Below are 23,258 nucleotides of genomic sequence, written 5' to 3' on the forward strand. Positions count from 1 at the left end.
ACAGATGGCGTTTAAATGACCCTTGAAGTGGTCAACTTCCTTCCTTCTTTACCTTTCCTAATAAGTTCTGGTTGTTTGTTTAACAAGTGCAAGTGCATCCTGTTATTTATTTTTTTTGCACATGAATGCCTATTTGTTGCACAGGGATTTTTTTTGCCACATTCACTTACCTAAGTATTTTTTCTTTGGAAAGGAATAATACATACCTTACTTTGCTAAGTAAACAGCCTAAACTTATTTAGTAAATTAACCCCAATGTTAAACCTAAATGTTTTAATTTGCATTAAGTTCCACTGATTCCTTTTTTTGTCTTTTAGGAGGGCCTATGGATTTAAGGCACATTTAATTAACCTTGCAATCTACTCACTGGGACTTATTCCTCTCACTCTGCTGATAATGAGTGCTTCTGTACCTGAAAGCCAGTTAAACAATTCAACAAATTCAAATCTTAAACCACTGGAACTGCAGGTATTTCGATAAACTAACCAACAATATGGATGGAGTAGATTGTTTAGCTAGGACATGCAGCAAAACATTTTCACATCATCTGCAGCAGATGATCATACTTTTAAAATATCTCCATTTGCACATTTTAGGGCCCCACTTCTCCATGAGATTAGACCAGAGGTCCCCAACCCCCGGGCCGCAGACTGGTGCTGGTCTGTGGCTTGTGAGTTTGGTGCTGCAGACCACAGGAGGCAGGATTGCTCTGTCCACTATATGTATTCAATACCTGGAGTTTTCAGAATCCCTTATCCCATGGTTTACTATGTTCCTACAAAACTATGAACTGGTAGCAGGAGCTACAACCTACAGCAGGGGAAACAGATAAATAGTAAAGCTAGTTGCACCAGTCACCAGTGTTTCATCATATAGGCCAGGGGTGTAAAACTCTGGCCTGGGGGCAAAATCTGGCTCCTAATGTTTTTTTTTTTTGCCCCCAATGGAATACTATATATTAAGTGGCTGCCCCGCCGCTGCATTGAAATAGCGCTGGTACTACAATTACCGGCATCACTTGCGTCTATAGACCAGCCGGCTCTCTGCCTATGCATGGCCCCGCATTGGACTGTTTTATAGACGCAAATAATGCCGGGAATTTTAGTAGCGGCGCTATTTCAACGAGGAGGGCATTTCAGCGCCGGGCCACTCATAAGATTTAGCGCCGCATTGGCCGGGTCTGGCATTTTCAGCATTACCCCTCAGCTGTACTTTTCCTTGGTATGTACTCCTCCAAGGCATGGACTTGAATGATTAGATTTTCATAGAAGAATATTGTTATTATTATTGTTAGCCTGTGAAAAAAGGTTACCATTGAAATTTAACTCAGAAGGCTAAAAATAGAAAAAAAAGCATAGGATTTTTTTTTTTGCTTCTTTCTCTATTATAAGCTTGTTCCAGATTGAATGTGAAGCAAAACCTCTTTGTTTCCATATGAAAAGGGTTTATAAAGGGTTTATATCTAATGAGAAGGAAAAATTTTCTCACGTTGTTCAATAAATTTCAAGGTTGGCTCGCGACTTAAGTTTTTATTTTGGCCCTCTGTGTATTTGAGTTTGACACCCCTGATATAGGCAGAAAAAAAAGTTTAATTAAATTATAAGGAGTATAATTATTTTTTTTTTACAGGGAAGAATTATATAAATGCTGTCAGGGTTTCTTGAATTAGCTAAGTATTCTAAATAACAAATTATGTGTAAAAAAAGTAAGATTTTTTTTTGCAAATTATTATAGAGGATTAGATTCACCTCATTGCATAAAGTGGACATCCAACATTCAAGTAAACAGTATTTGCTTCTTTAGTAAATTAACCTTGAGTGGGTCAAGTACCACAAACAGTAGCACAAGGATGCATACAGTGGCTCCCTCTTCTTGTTAAACATTTTGGAGATTTACATCTATATGGGATTTCACAGGATTCATCATTCATCTTTTGGTTGTAATATATATTTTATTTTTTATATTTTGCAGGATTCATATTTCACCCGCGCTTGTATGGGCATTGTAATGCTTATGAGTATTTTTGGAATGTTAAAGGAGATTGTCCAGATGGGCCAGCAAGTAAGTAAATGTGTTTGAACCAACAGCCGTAAGGAAAGTCAAAATGCATTATTGTTTTGGTACAGCCAGCTAAGTTCAGGAAAATAAATATACTTCTTAGCTTCAAAGTATGGATTGGTTATTTCCTGTTTTTTATTGCTGTTTATGGCTCCATAGAGGAGATTTTTGTTCTCATCCTAGAAAAAAAGATACCTTCATCCAAACTAAGAAACAGTTTAACCTGAGGCTTGATATGCCTGTTGCTTTATGTAAATAAGGACATTTCCACTATACCAAGATGTTTGAGATAAAAACTAGGGATGAGCGAGCGGATTTAATAAATCAGCTCCACTTCCCTGATTGCTGTTGCAGCCCTGTAATATGTGTTCCTGAATAGAGTTTCTCTATCCAGAAACACAGTGCGAGTCTCACGGCTGGCTTCTCATGAATGAATGCAGCATGGGAAAAATCCTCTGATTTTTCCCACGGCCGCGTTTATTAATAAACGCAAGCCCCATGACTCACTCTGAGAGGAGGAGTATCGCGGCTGCAATTATGAATGAAGCCGTGAGAATCCTCCTCTCAGTGAGAGATCCCCGGGCACTACAGGTCAGAATGAGGGCTTGCTCTCATTCTGACCTGTAGTGCCCAGGGATCGCTCACTGACAGGAGGATTCCTACGGCTGTATTTATGAATGCAGCTGCAGTAATCCTCCTATAATGATTTCCTGGATTTCCGACGGTTTCACAAAATTTCGCCCAAATTTTGTGAACCCATTGGAACTTCGAGGAAATTTTCTCGCTCATCCCTAATAAAGACGCTTATTTTCCTGTCATTGTATAATGGCACAATCTGCCAATTTACTACAGCATTCTGAATGTACTGCTGGCTCCTTCTGTAAGGTGTGCTAAAAACATCACAGAACTTATTAGCAGATTAAAGCTGACAAACGTTCTAATCCTGGGGATGTCTGGGCTAGATTTACTGGATGGCCAATGGACAGGAAAATATTTGATTTTCTGCAGATTCTAAGTCACACAGTGATAAAGTAGTGTGCAGGTAAATCAGAATAAGCATTTAAGTAGAGGAGAGCATGGGAGTACCCTGTACAACTGTGCAAATCTGAAGGTAAGGCTGGAGTTCAGCTTTATTTATAATTGAAAATATCTGGTTTTAAGTGCAAACTGTCCAACCCCCCCTTCCCCAACAAATGGGCTATATAGAATTTTTGACAAATATTCTGGTAGCATTTGTCAAGGTTGTATGAAAATATAAAGGTATAATCTTTCAGAATAATTACTAAGGTTAAATGTTTCCCTAATATTTAGAAACTCGGCTATCTAATGGACGGCAGTAATCTTGTGGACTGGACAATCCATATTTCAAGCATCATGTTTGTGTCGTCTATATATACAATTCCTCTCAATGTATCATTCTGGCAATGGCAAGCTGGAGCGTGTGCAGTATTTGCATCTTGGGTCAACTTTTTAATTTATATGCAAAGGTAAAAATACATTTCAACAACGTTATAAAACTTTTGGTTTCTATATCAACATCACCACATACAGAGACATACATATGATCACATAAATGCACTGAGGTTATTAAAATTAGTTAATTGAAGTTAAATAAGAGTTAAGTGAACTATCACTCTACAATGGAATGTTCACTAAGTGAATGTGGTGAGTATTTACTTACAAAATTTGATCTACAAGGCAATAGACAATGGAATGGTGACATAGTTCACTAAAGTTATGTCAAAATAGTTTTTTGTTATTTGCTCTTGGTGCTTCTTTGTTCTTATACTGTACAGTTAAATCACTGGCTTTGGGACACAATGTATGGGTATCTTGCTATAAACTTTACTAATGATCTGTTACAGTACTGATTAGACCTGCAGCAGAAGTGGTATGGGATAAATGTTCTTTCTACGTAAACATGATCACCCCCCTATCTATTCTTCAAAATTTTAAGAGAAGAAGCAGGTTTAAGAATGAGCATATTTTCTTTGTCAACCTCCTGCCATTTAGGTATGATGACAGTGATAGCGGGGCCAAAAGATGCTTGCCTTAGGTGGCCGATAGCCATGCATTGGCAATATTAAAGTGACAGATAAAAATAGAAAGAAAGCACTTGTACCTGAACTGCATGTAACAGTGTGTATTTATTCCAACCTCTTCAGGTTTGAAACATGTGGAATCTATATTGTGATGTTCTGGGAGATTCTGAGAACATTAGTACGAATTGTTGTCATCTTCTTTTTCCTAATCCTGGCATTTGGACTAAGCTTCTTCGTACTCCTTTACCCTCAGGTTTGTAGGACTGATATTTGTAAAGGTATACATTTGTATGTACATTTATGGGCGTTTGGTAATATCTTGGATCTTTCTACCACAATCTATTATTCTGGTGTCATAGATAATGCCCTGCATGGGTAGCTGTGCTGCTGCTGCTAAATTAGGTTCTCCTGATTGTGGGTATTGTTGATGGTATCCTATTTTCATAGCGACCTTGAGTCAAGGGTAGATAAAAATGTTCTTAGGTTCCATGCAGCTCTTCCTAAAGCTTTCAGTGTCACAGGATGCACAGCAGAAAACTTTGAGAAAAGGTTGCAGTCCCACATTGCAGAAACCGATGATAGCTTAGCAAATCTGCTAATAATAGAATAAAATTGTCATTTTATGACTTTGACATAGTTGTACTGTTTCCTCAAATTTTTGTTTGTAATTGCTTTTCCTTTTTGTTCTCAATTCCTCATTAATGTTGTATCAAAAATCTAAAATGCTAAACTATGCTGTTTCTTTTTTTTTTTAGACACCATTCAGCAATCCGTTGTTATCCCTGATGCAGACATTTACTATGATGCTTGGAGATATAAATTATCATGATGGGTTCCTTCATCCTTTCCTTGAAAACCAAATGGACAATCCAATTTTCACCTTTATCCATCTAATATTATTCACACTGTTAATTCCTATCTTATTGATGAACCTGCTTGTAAGTGACTTGATATCATATTTATATAAGTAAATAATGTGGAGTAACATAGAATCTCTAATGATGTTCCACATCACATTATTTGTTTTCAAAATGGAAGGAGTGAATTCCAAAAATGTGTATGCACTAGTTCTCAAAACTATGACTGTTTATGCTGCAATACCAGACTATACCAGAACATGTCTCCGTATGTAAAATCAGGCATTGCAGCCCTCCAAATGGCAAAACAAATAGATATCATTCCATAATACTACATAATGTAATCACAGTCAAAAAGGCTAAACCAGAATATGTGCAAACATATTTTTTGCCCTGTAATATTGCCTTTTGTTCAGTATGAAACCTTGTATGGCAATAACAGGAAAGGTCTTAAGTACGGTTTTCTTTTATGTTCATGTATTACATTATGCTAATAAAAAGAATACAATAATGTTACCCATCACTGAATATAACGAAAGAGGTACCATTACTTTAAACATAGAGATGAAAATTGTCTAAATAAAAACAGAATTAGTCACTCTGACCAACTACAATTGTCAAAATATTCAAAAGTTTGTGTACGCGAATATACAATTTCTTCAAATAACTTTGCTGTTTTCATGTAAACTACAGATTGGTCTGGCTGTTGGTGATATTGCAGAAGTACAAAGAAATGCAGCACTTAAAAGGATTGCAATGCAGGTAAATTCCTTTCCCTGTATTATACAATACAAATAAGCATTTTTTTTATAATGTGTGTTATAACAACCAACATGCGAGAACCATCAGTATCAAACAATAGGTACACAAGCCATCATCCCATGATTAGAAAGTTTGCTAACATATAGACAACTATAATAACGATCTTTAGTGTCAACAGCATCAGGCTTGTGTTTAAAAAGTGCCCTCTTCAAAAAACATTTTTAAAGCTGTCCTGGAGTGAGTTGTGGCTGAAACAATCACATACTCTATGGAATTGTCCTCCACTGCAAATTCTTTTGAGAACTGAGGATATACTGTGAGTTCAGGGTGTCATGGACCCACTCACTAAGTTTGTGTCACTGTGACGACCTATGCTCACAGTATATAAAGATCAACAAGGACCTTCCGCTGCTGGAAAAGATTTGTACACATTGAGGACCTTGCCTGTCATCTATACATCCCAAATGCATTTAAATTAGGTAAGCATTTTTTAAATTCAAAATATATACATGTGCGGGGTGGTCTTTTGAGTAGGTGTCAGGATGATAGCCAAGCAGGAAGCACAGTCATATCAAGTTGGTTTTTGAAATTCAAAGTTTACATGAATCAATAAGCACAACTTTACCAAAACTCACTATTAATACAACACTAACAAACAGGAAACATAGCTTGTACATTTATGGCATCCTTAATGTACATAATAAATTATAACTAGTAGCAAGGTAGTTAAATTTGTTAACAGAATTACTATGACTTTCACATTCAACATCAACAAGTTTAATTCTTTCATGTGTACTGTATGTCTAAAAATATTAGGAGAACATAACTACAATTCATTCTTCAATAAAAATAAGCATACATATTGTATTCATTTTCTTTTTTTTCTTTTTTTTCTATATCTTTATAGGTGAGCCTGCACACAAACCTTGAGAAAAAGCTGCCATATTGGTTTTTAAAGAGGGTGGATGAGGTCGCTTGCATTGTGTACCCCAATCGTCCAAGAATCTGGGGACATGCTGTTAATTCTGTAAGTATTTTAGTGTTCAGTTTCGCTGACTGATGTTTTGAAAAGGACACAATAACAATGGATATATATTAGGCTATCTGTATACCCCTTATGGACCAGAGCAATTTTACATATCTGCTTTAGATCTTTTTATTTATTCTAAAAGTTGTGTCAAATAATGTCAAAAATGTGGATTCTGGTACAAAGCATTGCAAACTTTTTAAATGAAATAAATTCGAACTAAATAATGAATATAAATAAGCTTCTGGATTGCATTAAAAAAATCTCCTTAAATTTATTCAAAAGTCCTAAAGATGTACATACTATGGATAATCTGGACTCATATGCTCACATGAGCAAGCACAATGTCATTCAGAATTCTAGTAATTACAAACCTATGAAAACAGTCACTGTTGTTCTAATGTGTCCCTGCCAACCAAATTGATCTTACAATGTACACAAGCTAATTATTTTTTGGCGTGTCTTTATATTGTACTGCCAAATGTGAATAAAGCTTTCCTAAAGTAAATGCATTTATTTTGAGCTTTAGCATTCTGCTACATCAGAACAGAAATCCTTAATGTGCGATATCTTTTTAATTAGCAGACTTTCATGATTAGATGTTGTGGAAAAAAATCTGAGACTCCACCAAGTATTTAAAAAAGACTACAGAGAAATATTTTCACTGATTCTTCCAAAGCAAACCTAAAAAAGAAACAGAAAGAAAAAAAAGAATGTTTAGGGTTGATTTACAATGAGTGTTTAGTAAACTTTGATTGACCTACCATGCTATTCAAACTGAAAATATAGAAAAAATTACAGAAATATAAGAACCATTTCATTTCTTAGCATTTTTAGTAATTTGCGTGTTGGTTGATCTAGGATTTATCAAAATGTTAACAAGACAATGCCCTAATGTAGAGGCAAAGCAAACAGATTGGGTATTTTGAATAAAAATATGCTAATTTAGTAGTGAAGCTGTTTAAATATATGGCTCGACAACAATATATGTAAAAATGTCATTTTTTGTCTCATCCATAGACTATGCTAAAGTTTTTCATCGATTGTGAAGGCTTTAAAGTTGAAGCACCTAGCAATGATACAGTAATGGAACTGGAGCTGTGGAAGCAAAAAAACAGGCAAGCATTATAAGTAAACAACAATTGAGGTTATGAGTGTTGAACCTTGACAGATATATAATTTATGAAAGGTAAAGTTTGCATCAGAATTTTGCATGCTAATGCTTCAATTCTTTAATATGTTTTCACCAAAGTCAATTGGTATCAGCAACTTCAATGTGTAACTCTTCCTTCACAACATTCACAACAGGTGAAAAAAACCCTTTTGTTACATTACAATGCAAATTTTGTGGCTGCAGGGAAGAAAAAGGTAAAACCAGACTCTCTTCAGGTATGAAGCATGGGTGACCAGGAAAGGGGGCAGGGTAGCATGCATGTGCCCACTATCCTGTCCATAACAGGCTATATTTGTCAAATTGCTACAGGGCAAACATTTTTAAAGAAAATGTTCAAATAAATGTTAACTTTTACATTGCTTACACTTGTTTCCAGGGCTTTTTTTTCTTATTTAACTCACTGGTACTGAGTTTCAGGCCTTTTTTTCAAAGGATTTTCTAAGTCCGTTAAAGTCTGTGAAGGGGAAAAGCTGTCAGTGAAATTACAAAGAATTACAACTCTAAAGCCCTCAAAAACCATTTTACTCTCTTTTCCTCACATACCTCGGTATGGTATGCTCTAGGAGGTGGGGGGGGGGGGGGGGGGGTGGACTATTATTCTTACAAAAAAAAGCACTGCTTGTATCTATGTCTTACAGGGACTAAGTTCACCAATCATCCATCTAAAAGCCATAGCTAAATGTATGCATGTTTCTACAGGTTAAAGGATCTGTCCACAATTATGCAGAAGCAGCATGAACTGATCAAGCTGATCATTCAGAAAATGGAAATTGTATCAGAAGCAGAAGAGGAAGACAGTCAGGATTTGTTTCAGCACAATAAACCAAAGATGATGAAACAGAAGATGTCTGAACACAAAGAGAGCAAGTGGGATTGTGTAATGAAAGCTGTGAAGTGCAAAAAAAATGCTAATTAGGGAGCAGTTATGCATGATAAAGGTCCACTATATTCAATCACGACCTGCAGTAAATCTAGTTTGATTCTCAGTTTCCCGTTCTCTTTAGATGAGAATTAAACTTGTTTGTAAGTAGGTAATTGACTTCATGCATGACAATCAGTGTTGCTTCCTAGTGTATTTCAAATTCTAATACATCAAACAACAGCAACAAACTTTCTCCAAAAAAGTGTTTCTCACCCTTCCCACTTTTAGAAGTTTGTTGGGTTTACAGCCAAGTTTGTAAACTTCAAGCACACTTTGTAAAACTTTGGCTTGGCTTTGTTTACTAACCAAAGCCAAGCAGAACAGCCCATCCTTAGTAACATCACTGCTACTGTATATTACTTTGGTTATTTAACAAAGAAATCTAAAAAGTAGTTTTAAATCTATGCAACCAGTATGGAATTATCAGTTTTCTGTTTATTAAACACCTTACATAAAAATAGTAGCAAAATCTTGCTTAAAACTTATAAACATGACCTAATAAAATGTTACAATGAGAATGAAGATTTTGGTTCAGTAGTTTATATGTCTGGTTGGTAAGGCTTATTTTACTGCTTGTGCCCCATCAGCAGATTTCATTCACTCCTTACCACACCACTTGCATTGCACTTTAAGGTTCAGCTCTGTTTTAAATCTAAGTCGTTTTTTATTTACATTTTACACAATAATTAATTGCTATCTTGGTTTTTAATATGCAGAATCTAGGATATGTCACTACGTAGTGAATCATCTACCTTTAACCACTATGCATGAAATTGCATCTCAGACAACAATGGCTTCCTACTTGTTTTAGATAAGTGACTCACTTGGTAAAGCAAAGTGTTCTCCTTACAAATCAAGCCAGCAATGACAGCTTTCATATTTATAGTCACACAGGTTCCCGTTAAGATATTACCTGCTTGACTGTCATGCTGATCTTGGTAACGTTAATATTTGAGTCACTGACCTCAAACACAAAACTTTTAAAGCCATGGAGTGAAAGCAAGAACACAAATGAGAAAACTGGTAACAGACACAAATCCTTACATGTATGATTGTTTTGAGCAAGTGATTAATATTATTAATTATTATTATTATTATTATTAATAATAATAAACAGGATTTTTATAGCGCCAACATATCACGCAGGGCTGTACATTAAATAGGGATTGAAAGAATCAACATGACAGGCAAACAGCATTTCCAAAAGATTACAATGAAAGCAAGCGTTTGTAGATTTTCTCTCCGGATAGGTTTCCTATATAAAAAATTGTCAAACAGCATTAAAAGAAAAAGCTCAGCATTTGTAATCTCTCTATATCTCTTCACAAGTTTATTTAAATACATATATTGTAATTATCTATGGGTTACTAACCTAAAAAAACTTAAAGTGACAAATCACAGAAACTTTATCATTTTTCTGAACTTAAAATAGATTTTCCCATTACTTGTTTTTAAGAAATGTCCATTGTCCATCAACACTCAGTTATCATAAAAGGCACTATAGTATGACGCTGGTCCACACAGAATGGAGGTGTTCCTCCATTGACAATAATGTGCTGTAGGAAAAATTGTCTGTACAAAAGTTATACAATTGTCTGAACAGAGAATAGAAAGTTACCAGTAATATTTTTAGCTGAAGACTGTCTCTTGAGAATTATAGTCCTGTACATGTACATGCTAGAATGTACTAATCTTTAGTTTTCCTTGAATTACGGATATATCCAATTGTTATTTTTAAACAACTCCGTCAGATGAGAGTTGTTCATAAAGAATCACCCTATAATAATATTTACATGCATATACAAGACAATCGGTACCCATTTTATAATATCTTCCTCTATTTAGAAACACATTGTTATCCGAGTCTTCCTATGGTGTGATCCATACATGTTGTTACTCACTTTTGGTGATTACTTCATTTATAATAATGCGATTATCATGGCCTGCCACGTCCTATAACATTAACCCAACTGACATGCAGCATATGACTTGTAATTTGTGTTGTTAATAAGATTGCAATATTGTGTGATGAATAACTTTGTTTTGTTTTTTATTTTTGTACCATGATTTATAAATGATGTGCATTATTCATATACATATTTAAGGCATTAGAGGTAGGCAGCTGATATAATTTATTGTTTATAAGAAAGTGTTGTGAAAAAAATAACAAGACAAATAAAAACTAATAAAAACTATGTTTTAGCATATCCTGTTTTGTTCTTCTATGTTCATCTGGTAGTGTTACTTTTTAGTTTGTGTTCTTCAAAAGTCCTTCCATCTATAGATTTACCACTCCCAATCACTAAAATCTTAAGTAGTAGAGGGGCATTAAAACTGCTTTCATTTTTTGCAATCTGTGTGTCATTAGGGGGACTTCCTTTCACTTTCTGTCCTGTAAACTCAGCAGGAAGGGAGGGAAATCCCCTTTTCCAAATGTGTTACAAGAACAAGTGTCCCCATTCGAAGATTTACCCTACATTTTTATTCTGGTGACAAATCAAATAATGGATTTGGATAATATTGAGTGAAATTAAGACATTTTAGTCATATTTTTGGAGCTTTTTTTTATCAAATATTTATCTGCTAAATCATAAAAAATGTTAGGACTTGTAGTATGATCGGTACAATATATTGCTTAACACCTGTCATTTCCGCACGTACTGCATTATCACAGTGAAACAGGTTTTTCCTATTAAAGTAAGCTAACACTTTGTTTTGTAATCTTTGTTTTGTATCAGAAAAATGCATACAATAAAAATCTACATAAAAATGCTCACTTGTAGCACCAGGTGGCAACATTGCACACTTTGCAGTTTCTAAAAAGAAGTACCGTATTTTTCGGACCATAAGACGCACTGGACCATAAGATGCACCAGTTTTTAGAGAAGGGAAATGAAGAAAAAAATATTCTGAAACAAATATAAGACGCAGGGACTTTTTCCCCCCACTTCTGGGGGGAAAAAAGTGCGTCTTATGGTCCGAAAAATATGGTACATCTCAGGTCATACCAAAGGGTAGCTTGAACCTTCTAGCCCATCCTTAACCACCATCATCATCATCAGAACCTCTGCCACCCCCTGACCCCAACCTGCTTACCAATCACTCCTCCACCATAATAATAATAAATCCAAACGCCAATCTTGGATTTAAATTGTCTGGCAAGCAGCCATTTATTTAAACACCATTAAATAAATTAACCATTCAAGTTTTAAACAAACAATCAATAACTAATGACAAATAAATAAATACATTTTACACTTTTGATATGAAAGCATACATTAACATAACATAACACTCCATTATTATTATTATAATTATTACTTAACTGGGATTATATAACGCAAACATATTACATTGAAAATAACCTTTTTAACCAACAACCTAATTCCCCTCTTTTAATACATAACCATAACAACAATATCCATATTGTTAACCAAACTCCAAACTCCCAGTTATACACCCAAACAACCGGGCTGCAGGTATCAGAAGGCAAAATTCGCACCCAACAGGCCTTTAACTCTTCCAACATCTCCACCTTGGCCCCTAGCCGCCCAGCACTGCCTCAGGAGCCATAATCGGCCGTTCACCATAAAGGTAGAGACCACACCAAAGAGGAACCCCCCTGCCGAAATCCACTACTTTACCAATGCACTGGATCCTTGCCTTCCAAGACCCCAACCGCCACAGCACTCAGGTGTGAAACCTAACACCTGAGTGCTACCTCCACACTCTCCGAGCTTGTTGAATTCCATCCTGGCAATTAGTCTTCCTGCATTCCCGGCCGCAGAAATGGCCCACCGCAGTATTTACCATACCCTGAGCTGGGTTGAACCACTAGGAACCATTAAGCAGGCGCTTGTCCAAAAATTTGTCCTGGCCACTGTAACCGACCAGACTGTAACACCAAGTCACTCCAGCCGCCACCTCAGAACCAGCTTAACAGCACGAACTATGTCCCACTTGGAACATTACCCAAATCATAGCCCACCCTGGCATGGAGCCCTATTGTGCCAAGGGGCCACTCACTAACCACAAATGTGCCAACGCATGATGTAGCACTTCGATACCCCATTCCTGGCCACCGAAATGGCCCACCACCGTATTCACCTCACTCCATTAAGTGTTGAACTATGCCTCTGAGCGGGGGCCCATCCAACTGGTCCTGGCCACTGTATCCAACCAGACCACAACACACCTGGGCACCCACTTCACCATAATGCAAGTACTTCGATCCAATGTACTGCCACCTCTGCTCTAGGCGAGCATGCTGTCTATTGGTTAGCTGGACCGCCGTCCACTTCTCGCCACACCCAACAACACAGTGCCCAACTCACAACTCGAGGGAAACCGAACCAACCACAGCTGAACGCCCCAACTTGAAATTTAAACAAAATCATTCCCTCAGTCCAAAGGCAAATCCTGCCACCCATGCCCAGTAACCACCAGTTGCCCCTGATAATAGACTCACCGTAGCCCACCAACTACAGAATCACCTGCCACCGAAATCCACAACTCATGAACAATATTCACAACCGGCCTACCACCCGGAAACCGTCTCGGAACGTCACCCTACTCACAACATGCCTCAGAATATGCATGCCACCGTACGCCCCCCTCCAAGCAAAAGTGAAGACATTATGTTACCAACATCTTAACACAAATAAACATACCAGCCGGAGCTGGTCCAGAGGCCAGGGCAAAACCCAACTGTATATCCTCCCACTATGCTGAAACCAGTACTGCAACAGTACTGACCCCATGGGGTAATGAAGCATACCACTCCATTGAACAGCCACCAGGGAGCAACAAAGAATTCAATTCCAAAAATACTGACATCAGGGAGTAATACTCTACACCATCCAACAATACGGACACCAGGGAGTAATGAAGTATAGCATACCCCAAGTACAGACACGGGAGAGAAATTGAGAATACCATCCCACTGTACTGACACCAGGGAGCAATATAGTATACCATCCCACAGCACCAACACCGAGGAGAAAAAGAGTAGAGCACCCCAGTACTTCCTTTGAGAGTATAAGCATAAACCATCCCCAGCAATGCCATAGTGACATAGTGCAAACCAATCCCCACCATAATAATAGCGTATACCCTCCCACCATTGGTCCGAGAGAAGTAGACCATACCATCCCTCACCCCCCCCCCCCGTACGGACACCATCAAGTAATATAGTATACCGTCCAACCCCTGATGATAGGGAAGACCCAACTCAGCCAACCCAAAGTACTGACACCAGGAAGTAATAGAGTATACCCTCCAACACCACTGACACTAGAAAGTAATAGAACATACCATCTAACACCACTGACAATAGGGAAGAACGACTTTACAATCCCACTGTACCAACACAAGGGAGTACCAGAGCATACCTGTACACAAAACCAACCCCCAAGAATTAATAGAGCATACTGTCCCACAGTACTGACACTAGGAAGTAAAATAATATACGATCCAGCCATACCGACACCTGGGTGAAATTAGTGTATATCCCGCAGCCTTGACACCAGGGAGTAATAAAATATACTATACCGCTGTACCGACACCTAGAAGAAATAGCATAAACCATCTCACAACACTGACACCAGGGAGTAAGAGTATATCATCCCACTGTACTGACACCCGGGAGAAAAAATGTATACCCTCCCACAGCACTAACACCGGGGAGTAATAATAAATACCATCCCACAGCATTGACACCAGGAGCAATAGCAAATACCATCAACAGCACTGACACCAGGGAGTAATAGAGTATATCCTCCCCCAGTACTGACACCAGGGAGTAATAGCATATACCATCCCGCCAAACATCCCCACACACAAACCCTCCAGATCTACTTGCCCTAACAGTAGCTGAATCGCACGCCCCCAACTACCCCCCCTGCTCCTCCCACTTTTTTCCTTCTGGACTCCAAGACCCCCACTTCCAACCTTCCCTCCCACCACCCCCATCTGTCTGTAACCTCGTCCCACACCTTACAAAATAGCCCGCAACCTCCTAAAATCCTACAAGCCCCGCTTCACTCCCCACCTGCTACCCCCTTTCCAAACCCCCTGCGGAAACCATCTGCCGGGCACTCGCATCACACGATTCCCCGGCCTTAGGTGAGGCCTACACAAACCAGGCCCACTTGGAGTGGATCTGAGGCTGCGCCCCCTGTCGGCCACAGCCCCCATGTGCAACACAGCCAGCCAGAGGGGGCCCACAATATGGAGGGGCCCCTGCTTCAAGACAGGCCCCAGGCCAGCAGGCCTCTCTCCCAGGGGATCAGGGGCTGCAGCTGTCAGCTGTCACCCCAAAGCTCAGTCATGGACAGGGGATTAGTGCCTAGACTGCTTCCTAGACTGCTTCCTGCCTGAGACCCCCTCAACCCAGCTGCTAGCTAGAAGAGGCCCTTAAGGGGCTCCCTGATATTCCCTGAGTCCTCTGAAAAGGGGGGGGGGGGATCAGGCCCCCCAGACACACCAGAGGCCTGTGCCTCTGAGGCTGCAACCCTGCTAACCTAAATGGGGGGGGGGGTTCACAACTTCTAGCCCCTTTTAACTCATACTATTCCTAATCCCCTCCTACTCCATGCTCCACACTAACACAGCCCCCTCTAGCCTTACTACATTTTATTAACCCTTAACACACCTGGGCTAGGCCTTACACCCCTGTCATATAGGCCCTGTCATATAGGCTACGGGCCTCTCTCAAGCTTAATTGCAGCATCTCTGCCAAATAATTAATCTTTGATGGAAAACAACATTTAACAAAGATTTAAAATGAGAATTTGGAAAATTGTGTTTGATAGTAAGAACACAACATGTGAAAAAGGAAAACTTTCATATAAAATATTAAGTAAACAAAAGTAATATTAGATTATGTTCACAAGATGTACTAGAAAATGTATCTGGATTTCTTTTCTGTATTTTTACTTTAGTACTTAGCAAGTCCTTGTTCTAGAACAGACATAAATGTATTGAATGTTCCAACACATTCCGATTGCACACTTTTGTTCCAAGTTCAGTGAGTAAGCAATTAGCAGAGGAAGGAAGTAAATGACAACCCTGAAGTTTACACCCCAAGTACATAATAAAAACAAAACTGAATGTAGTTCCACATTTTAAAAATGAAGTGCATTCTTTTATAGGTAACTGAATTTGCTCTGAATTTGCTCTGATATGACCCTATTACAGTCTACAGCTGAGCTTAGAGAAAGCTATGAGAGGAAGTTGGAAAGCAATAGACATAAGTGAAAGCAGAGTGACAAAGAGAATGTCTACCAAAATACTGTATAACTGCAATTCTCAGTCAAATGGAGAGGAAAAGGTTGGAAGAACATGCTATACCATACAGCAAAGTGAGCTGTCTTTATAATAGCCAACATAACACTTATCTCCAAATAAGCTCTGCTTTCCTAATTTCAAATATGGGTTTTAGCTCACCACCTACCTTATTAGGTACATCTTCCTAATTGTTTGCATATGAAAATATCTAATCAGCAAAACACATGGCAACAACTCAATGCATTTATGCATGGGGACATTGTCAAAACAACCTGCTGAAGAATGGGCAAGAAAAGTGGTTTAAGTGACTTTGCAAGATTGGCACGGTTGTTAGTGTCAGGCAGGCTGGTCTGAGTACTTCAGAAACTTTTGATCTGCTGGGATTGCCATACACAACCATCTCAGGGTTAACAGGGAATGGTCAGAAAAGGGAAACTAACTATACAGTGACCATTAGGTTCTCTGTCATGTTGATGTCAGGAGTCTGAGAAGAATAGCCAGACTGGTTTGAACCGATGGAATTACTAACTCATATAACTACTTGTTACAACTGAGATTAGCAGAAGAGAATCTTTGAACACACAGCACATCAATCTTCAAACAGATGGGCTATAGCAGCAGAAGAACACCCTGGATGCCACTCCTGGCAGATAAGGACAGGCACCTGAGGCTATAGTTCACATGGGTTACCCAAAATTGGGTAAAAGAAAATTGGAAGAACTTTGCCTGGTCTGATGAATTTTGATACATCACATGACATTCAAATGTTAAGCTATGTACACACGTCCAATGGTTCTCGCCCGATAATCATCTCAGGGCCGATATCGGACGAGAATCTGCTGTATGTACAGCGCCTGTCATCCATCGTCCAAATGACCGTCCTGGCGGATCCAAAGATGACGAACGATCCTAATGCAAGGGAAGGGAGAGGGGTGCTGCTCTGCCGTTCTCCACCTTCCCTCTGCATAGAGCAGAATGGTGCTGTATGTACAGCACTAGTTCATCCATCATGCAGGCCTTAGTCCTGGAAAGGATTGTGAAAGATCCTTTCCAACGACAATAATTGCATGTGTGTATGCTGCTTTAGAGTCAGAGATTGTCACCATGTAAGCATGGATCCATCCTGCCTTCTATCAATATTACAGCTTGCTAGTGGTGTGATGGTGTAAAGGACATTTTCTGGTAAAAATAAAACACCAGGAGGTAATACAATCTCTTCACATTACAACCCACAACTATGCACCAATAGATTCAAACAGTGGATTATGAGTACCTTGGTAAATACACTAATGCACAGGGAGGACAGAAAATGATCCATACATACAATTTTACACATGAACAAACCCTGAAGCATTGATTTGCTTATCAGATGTATATTAATACACAGCCTTTGCCTGTAACAGAATAAAGCCGTCTTAGAAAAGCTCTCCTTTATATGGTATTTTAGTGTTACCTTTAGTCCTCCAATAATGCTTGGAAAAAAAGTAATTCACTTGTTTTTAATTTTTAAAAATTTTAATACTTTGAGCTTCTACCCTCTCAAAGGACCTTTCCTTTTTGCATTTACTTATTATTAACATTTATTGTCTTCTCAGCTAGATTTCAAACCTTTCAAAGAATAGTGTCCTAAATTATTAAAATAAGCTCTACATTTAATACTCAGGATGCATCAGTAAGAGGCAATTTGGTCAGTCAAAGGACACTCTCTGTATTATAATATTTTGGCTACCATTGTGTCTTTAATAATGGAAATTTGTTTAATGGAAAAGTAAAAGTTTACCTACTCACTGTTCATCTTCTCAGACTCAAATTACTTCTATTCAATATCATTGAAGGTGTTGACACTAAAATTGTCTTTTGGGGTCAATAATATTCATCCTTATTGCATCAAGTAGTAATTTGCGTTTTCCTTGTCTTGATGTAGTTCCCTTGTACTTTTTAAATTCAGACACTTTTTCGGATTCTCTTTCCACTGAATCATCTCCATCCCTGGTTTCTTGCTAAAATGGCATAAGGCCACCATGAAGCCTAACAACTAATGACATTTCAATATAACTGCTCTGCAGAACACCTGCTAGTAGCAATAAATCTCCCCAGTATGTAGTGCCAAAGCACTATTAAAGTGGATGCTTCAAGGATTTGTAAGCCCTGGCTCATTCCGTTTGTAACAGTCCAAACATCAGATTTGTAGTAAAAAAAAAGAAACATTTGATCTAAACCTCCAGTTATCCCTTTACAAGATTTTATGAGGCATGAGTTTTTCCTTGCTGACCATAGTATACTGGACAAGGTCTTCAAATCTATATCTCCAGACTGCAAGTAAAAAAACAGTACCTCCCACCTTCCTGGTGTTCAGGAGAAATAATTGTACAATTGCTGCACAATACCGAAAAACAATAATGATCTCCACAGTTGACAACGCATTTTGTCTCTAAATTACATGATGGTCTATTCTTTCAAGTATTTTGACCTACTTTGTATTTGCACATAACAGTATTCTTGTTCTTTGGAATCCTTTTAGTCTATCAGTTGTGTAGAAGTATTTTTCGAGCCTTTTAACCTTTATTTTCCTTAATTCTATCATATATAAAAGCAAGTGACTCAAAATATCTTCTTTGATTTACAAGGCATGGCTGTGGTATTACCATGGCTTTCCCAACAGGCAACGTGTAACCTGAGCACATACAGTATACCAGTATAAAAACAGCACAACAGTATATAATGTATATATCAGTGCATAATCAATGCAGTGCAGACAAAATTGGAAATAAGTCCATACTGACACAACTAGGAATGTGGCATATTCACCTATAGAACTTCCCTGGGGATGGTGATCATCCTCACTGATTGGATGATGTAACTCCTGTGCATGCACAGGAGTTACATTACCCCAGGCAGCTTGCACATGTGCCCTGTAGTTTGGAGCTGAAACAAAAAGCCCCCAGTAGCCAGGGAGTTAGTTATTTGACCAAACAGACATTGCATGTTTCTTTTGTTAAATAGCACTACCTTCGGGTGTTTTTTGTTTTTACAAATTGAAGTTATACAGGCAACAATTAATCAATTCATTAGTGTTAATTGAACAGGTAATTCTTTTTTCTGCCAGTAAACTAAATCCCTTTTTGACTGCATAACGTGACATGTGTACAATTTCTTTCTAAGCCATCCTGGCAAACACTGCAAGCAAGGTGCTTTCTGCCATGGGAAAACAAAATGTGCACTGCCTCTCCCCTTTGTACCTCCAAATTGGCAATGTGGCCACTGACAATGGGACCAATAATGTGGTTGCTCCTGGGCAAATTCACTTCACTCACCACCAACAATGCCCCCCAAGCAGTTTTAACATCACTTTTATTAATTGGCCCTGGGACAATCATTGGCTATTAAAATAGGCTCTCTTCTTATGGGATTGAATTGACACACAGCTCCCACCTTCAGCTACTGTGGGGAATTCCGGGTGGCAGTGCACCTTCATCAATTCAGCACCCTAGAGTTTTGCCTAGACTGGTAATGCTAAGCAATGGCCCTGATGGCATTCACAGATTAATATCTCTAATTCTAACGAATCAAAATGGCACTATATACAGTGGTATTCGTCCCTCCCCTCAGGCACATTGCCTTGGCATCACCTTTGACTTTGCCCTCTCATTTACCCCCCATATTCAGAACATTTCCAGGTCCTGTCACTTTCACCTATGCAACATCTCCAAAATCTGCCCCTACCTGTCCCCAGAGACCATCAACCTTCTTGTACACACTATCATCATCTCTCGTCTGGACTATTGTAACCTCCACCTCTCTGGTATTCCACTAACCTGACTCTCTCCTCTACAATCTATTATGAACGCTGCAGCCAGACTTATCCATACTTCCCACCTGCTCTTCAGGGCAGGGTCCTTTCCTTGTCCTGTGTCACTGTCTTTATCTGTCTGTCATTTGCAACCCCTATTTATTGTACAGCACCGTGTAATATGTTGGTGCTATAAAAATTGTGTTTAATAATAGTAATACTAACATGGTGTACATTTGTATGCATTTCACCTTTTGTAACATGTTACGTATAATTTTCTATATAAAATTGTAAAGATTAATTAAATGTAATATAAGTTCTATTTTGAAGCTATGCATTTCAAAAGCCCCTTGTGGTTGTATTGGGACCCAATACATGTTTCCATATTATAGGGATGGCCATACATTTATGCCTTAGTTTATTATTATATTTCAAGTTACCTACACTTCATATTTACAGAATTACAATTTTAAGTTAACGTTGAGAAAATGTTATCATACTGCCTTTTTCATAGTGAAGTTTTACAACCTGTAAATAAGCTGTTAGGGCACATTTTTTCAATAACACATTCTGTATGCAGTTTAATTCTTTTCTGGCATATATGCAGCGAATATAGTTTTAGATAATTAAATACATTTTAATATTTCTTTTCTACAAATGCTACAGATTTATCATTATTATAATTCTAAAAACACAAATACCAGCAACTATTGTTTGTGTTAGCACTGCAAGCCGCGCCGGTGCCGCTGCTCCCAATCGTAGGCACGGGCGCCGGGTCCTATCTCTCAGGTAACCCACTACCTATGTTCCATGTCAGTATTTCTTTCACGCTGGGACTTGCTATGATGAGTGAGCTGGCGTGGGTGTGTCTCTGAGGTAACACACACACGCCCTCTGTTTCCTACAGCCTATGGCTCATGTCCTGCAGGTATTTAAAGGCACCTCCTATTACAGGAAGTTGCCTGAACAATCTCTGGCTTACCTGCATTACTCTCACTGCTAAGGTGTGTTGTTTGTTTGCTCTGCTGTGTACCGAACCTTGCCTTCGTTTATTGGACTCTGCCTGTTTGCTGCCTGACCCTGACCTTGGAATTCGTTTCTGGACTTTGCCTGTTTGCTGCCTGACCCTGACCTTGCAATTCGTTTCTGGACTTTGCCTGTTTGCTCCCTGTCCCTGACCTTGGAATACATTCTTGGACTTTGCCTGTTACCGCCTGGTCCTGACTCCTGTGGTCAGCTGCCACTGGCCTGGGGATTGCTCTGGAGTGGCACCTGGCAGCTACCCCGCAGCCCAAACCTATCCTCACCCTCAGAGGCTCTAGTGAAGACCTGGTAGCTGCTTAGTCACGCCCCTCTGGAGTGTACCCGGTCAGTGGCACAGTGGGTCCACACCCGCTTGCATAACAGTTTGATATGTTTTTAATTTTTCTAAATATTAATATTAGTTTAATTATATTATTAAAGAATAATTGTTCTTTGGTTACTCAACAGATAAAAAGCTGCAAAGATTTTTATCTGTTGAGTAACTAATTTAGTGGAATGGGCAGCACAAAAGCCAGACTGGAGAGGGTCAGGGAGAAAGTTGGTGCTCAGGTAATCAGTAATACTTTTTTATGACAAGGTGCTCAAGAAGTTTCAAAACATATGGGAGATAAGATGGTAGCTAGACGGTAGGGAGGGGTATAGTGAGGGTTTCCTCAGGATAGGGAGAATAATTACATGTTTGAAAGCTGAGGGGTATATACCTGTAGAAAGGGAAAGGTCGAAAAGTTTGGTTAGGGCGGACAGATAGTGGATGGCGACGATGAGAGAAGTGAGGAGACATCATCCACAGTAACAGGGCTGAGGGAAGCCAGTTATAATTTACAGGTGGAAGGGGTGGGTATGGTTGGAGTAGCATGATGAGCAGAGACATCATGTCTGATTTTGTCAGTTTTATCTCTAGAGTACATGACTATGTGTTGGGCAGAGAAGGTTGTTGTGGGGGGGATCTGGTGTGGGATTGGAAGCTTGAGAGGTAATGACAGCGAGAAATAATTTTGCTTGGTGACAGTGAGTGCAGTGTTGTAGTATGACTTTGTAGTCAATGAAGTCAGCACTGAGGCCAGATTTCCTCCATTTGTGCTCAGCTGCATGAACAGTCTTTTGTAGATGTTTGGTGTGATTGTTGTGCCAGGGTCGGGGGTTAGCAGGACACACATATAGACAACAGCAACAATGAACAACAGAAGGGTAGAGGGAAAAAATGGATTGAGTGTACTTCAAAAGAAGTGAAAATGAAAGAGGGCGAGGTAGGGAGGACTCTGTATGTACACAGTTAGGGAAGAGAATGAGACCCACGCCACCCCCTACTCTGTCTAGGAGGTCCAGGAGTATGTGTGAAGTACAGGCTTCCATAGGAGAGTGCAGCAGCAAAGGCAGAGTCTGAGGAGGAAAGCCAAGTTTCAGTGAGGAGATTTAGAGAGAAGTGGATACAGGTTAGTTGATTGCCAACAGATCTGGCATTCCATAGACTTCCAGAAAAAGGGGATAAGAACTTATGAGTAGGGTGAATGGGAATTAAAAAATGTAAAAAAAAAACTGCATAAAATATAAACCAAATGTTTATAATACAGTACACAAAGTTACATACTTCTATATAGGGTTATACTTTTTCTCTGATATTTTGGTAGGCAAAGATGTTAGAAAACTGCAGAACGTGTTATACAGTCAATAACTGCTTCATCAAGAGAGACAGAACAATGTAAAAACTATAATATATGAAAACACAAACATTTTGTCTATATTAGGAGTTTGAACTAACCTAGTTGGCATAATTCACCACAAAATATACCTTCAATGTAAAGGTGATACACAGTGACAGTAATTGATGGTAAATGTCCAGAGGCATCAGCAGATATATGTCCCATCTGTAGATTATAAAGATAAGTCCTAATATGTATATATACATTGTGAGATCGCCCATAGTAACAGGGGGTGTTTCAAACAGGAAACAGGGCCAGCAGGTAATCCGTGTAATAAGGGCTTTTATGCATTAATACTATTTACACACAAAAACAGACAAAATAAAACAAACAGAAAAAATAATGCCTGCCCATTTGGCCTCTAACTCACTGTTAGATCCCTTTACTAACAATCCATCCCAACCTAGTGCTGAGCAGAACTCAAAGGCCCTAACTTTACATCTTTTCCAACAAAGCCTGTGTCTTTACTCACAGTTCACTTTGGCCCTCCTCCCAGCTCATCAGCCAAGAACAGAGATTCAGAAATAATCAGGCTGGAAGTTTACATCCCCGGTCTAATTTCCAGGATGCATTTCAGCTGAGACAGTTACACCTG

The 23,258-nt window shown here is 38.9% G+C and overlaps 1 protein-coding gene across 2 annotated transcripts in view; it reads left to right on the forward strand.

The window, feature by feature from the left end:
- The window catches only part of TRPA1 (transient receptor potential cation channel subfamily A member 1), a 64,026-nt gene extending 52,979 nt beyond the window's left edge, over positions 1-11,047 (forward strand). For both annotated transcript variants that reach the window (XM_072411060.1, XM_072411061.1), the window contains exons 20-28: positions 318-468; positions 1,972-2,061; positions 3,370-3,545; positions 4,224-4,353; positions 4,856-5,038; positions 5,651-5,719; positions 6,627-6,746; positions 7,767-7,864; positions 8,620-11,047. In XM_072411060.1, coding sequence (XP_072267161.1) covers positions 318-468; positions 1,972-2,061; positions 3,370-3,545; positions 4,224-4,353; positions 4,856-5,038; positions 5,651-5,719; positions 6,627-6,746; positions 7,767-7,864; positions 8,620-8,836 — 1,234 coding nt within the window. In that variant the 3' untranslated portion in view covers positions 8,837-11,047. The remainder of the gene's footprint in view (positions 1-317; positions 469-1,971; positions 2,062-3,369; positions 3,546-4,223; positions 4,354-4,855; positions 5,039-5,650; positions 5,720-6,626; positions 6,747-7,766; positions 7,865-8,619) is intronic.
- The last annotated feature ends 12,211 nt before the right edge of the window (positions 11,048-23,258 follow it).

Source organism: Pyxicephalus adspersus, chromosome 5 (genome assembly GCF_032062135.1).
Source record: "Pyxicephalus adspersus chromosome 5, UCB_Pads_2.0, whole genome shotgun sequence".
Classification (NCBI taxonomy): domain Eukaryota; kingdom Metazoa; phylum Chordata; class Amphibia; order Anura; family Pyxicephalidae; genus Pyxicephalus; species Pyxicephalus adspersus.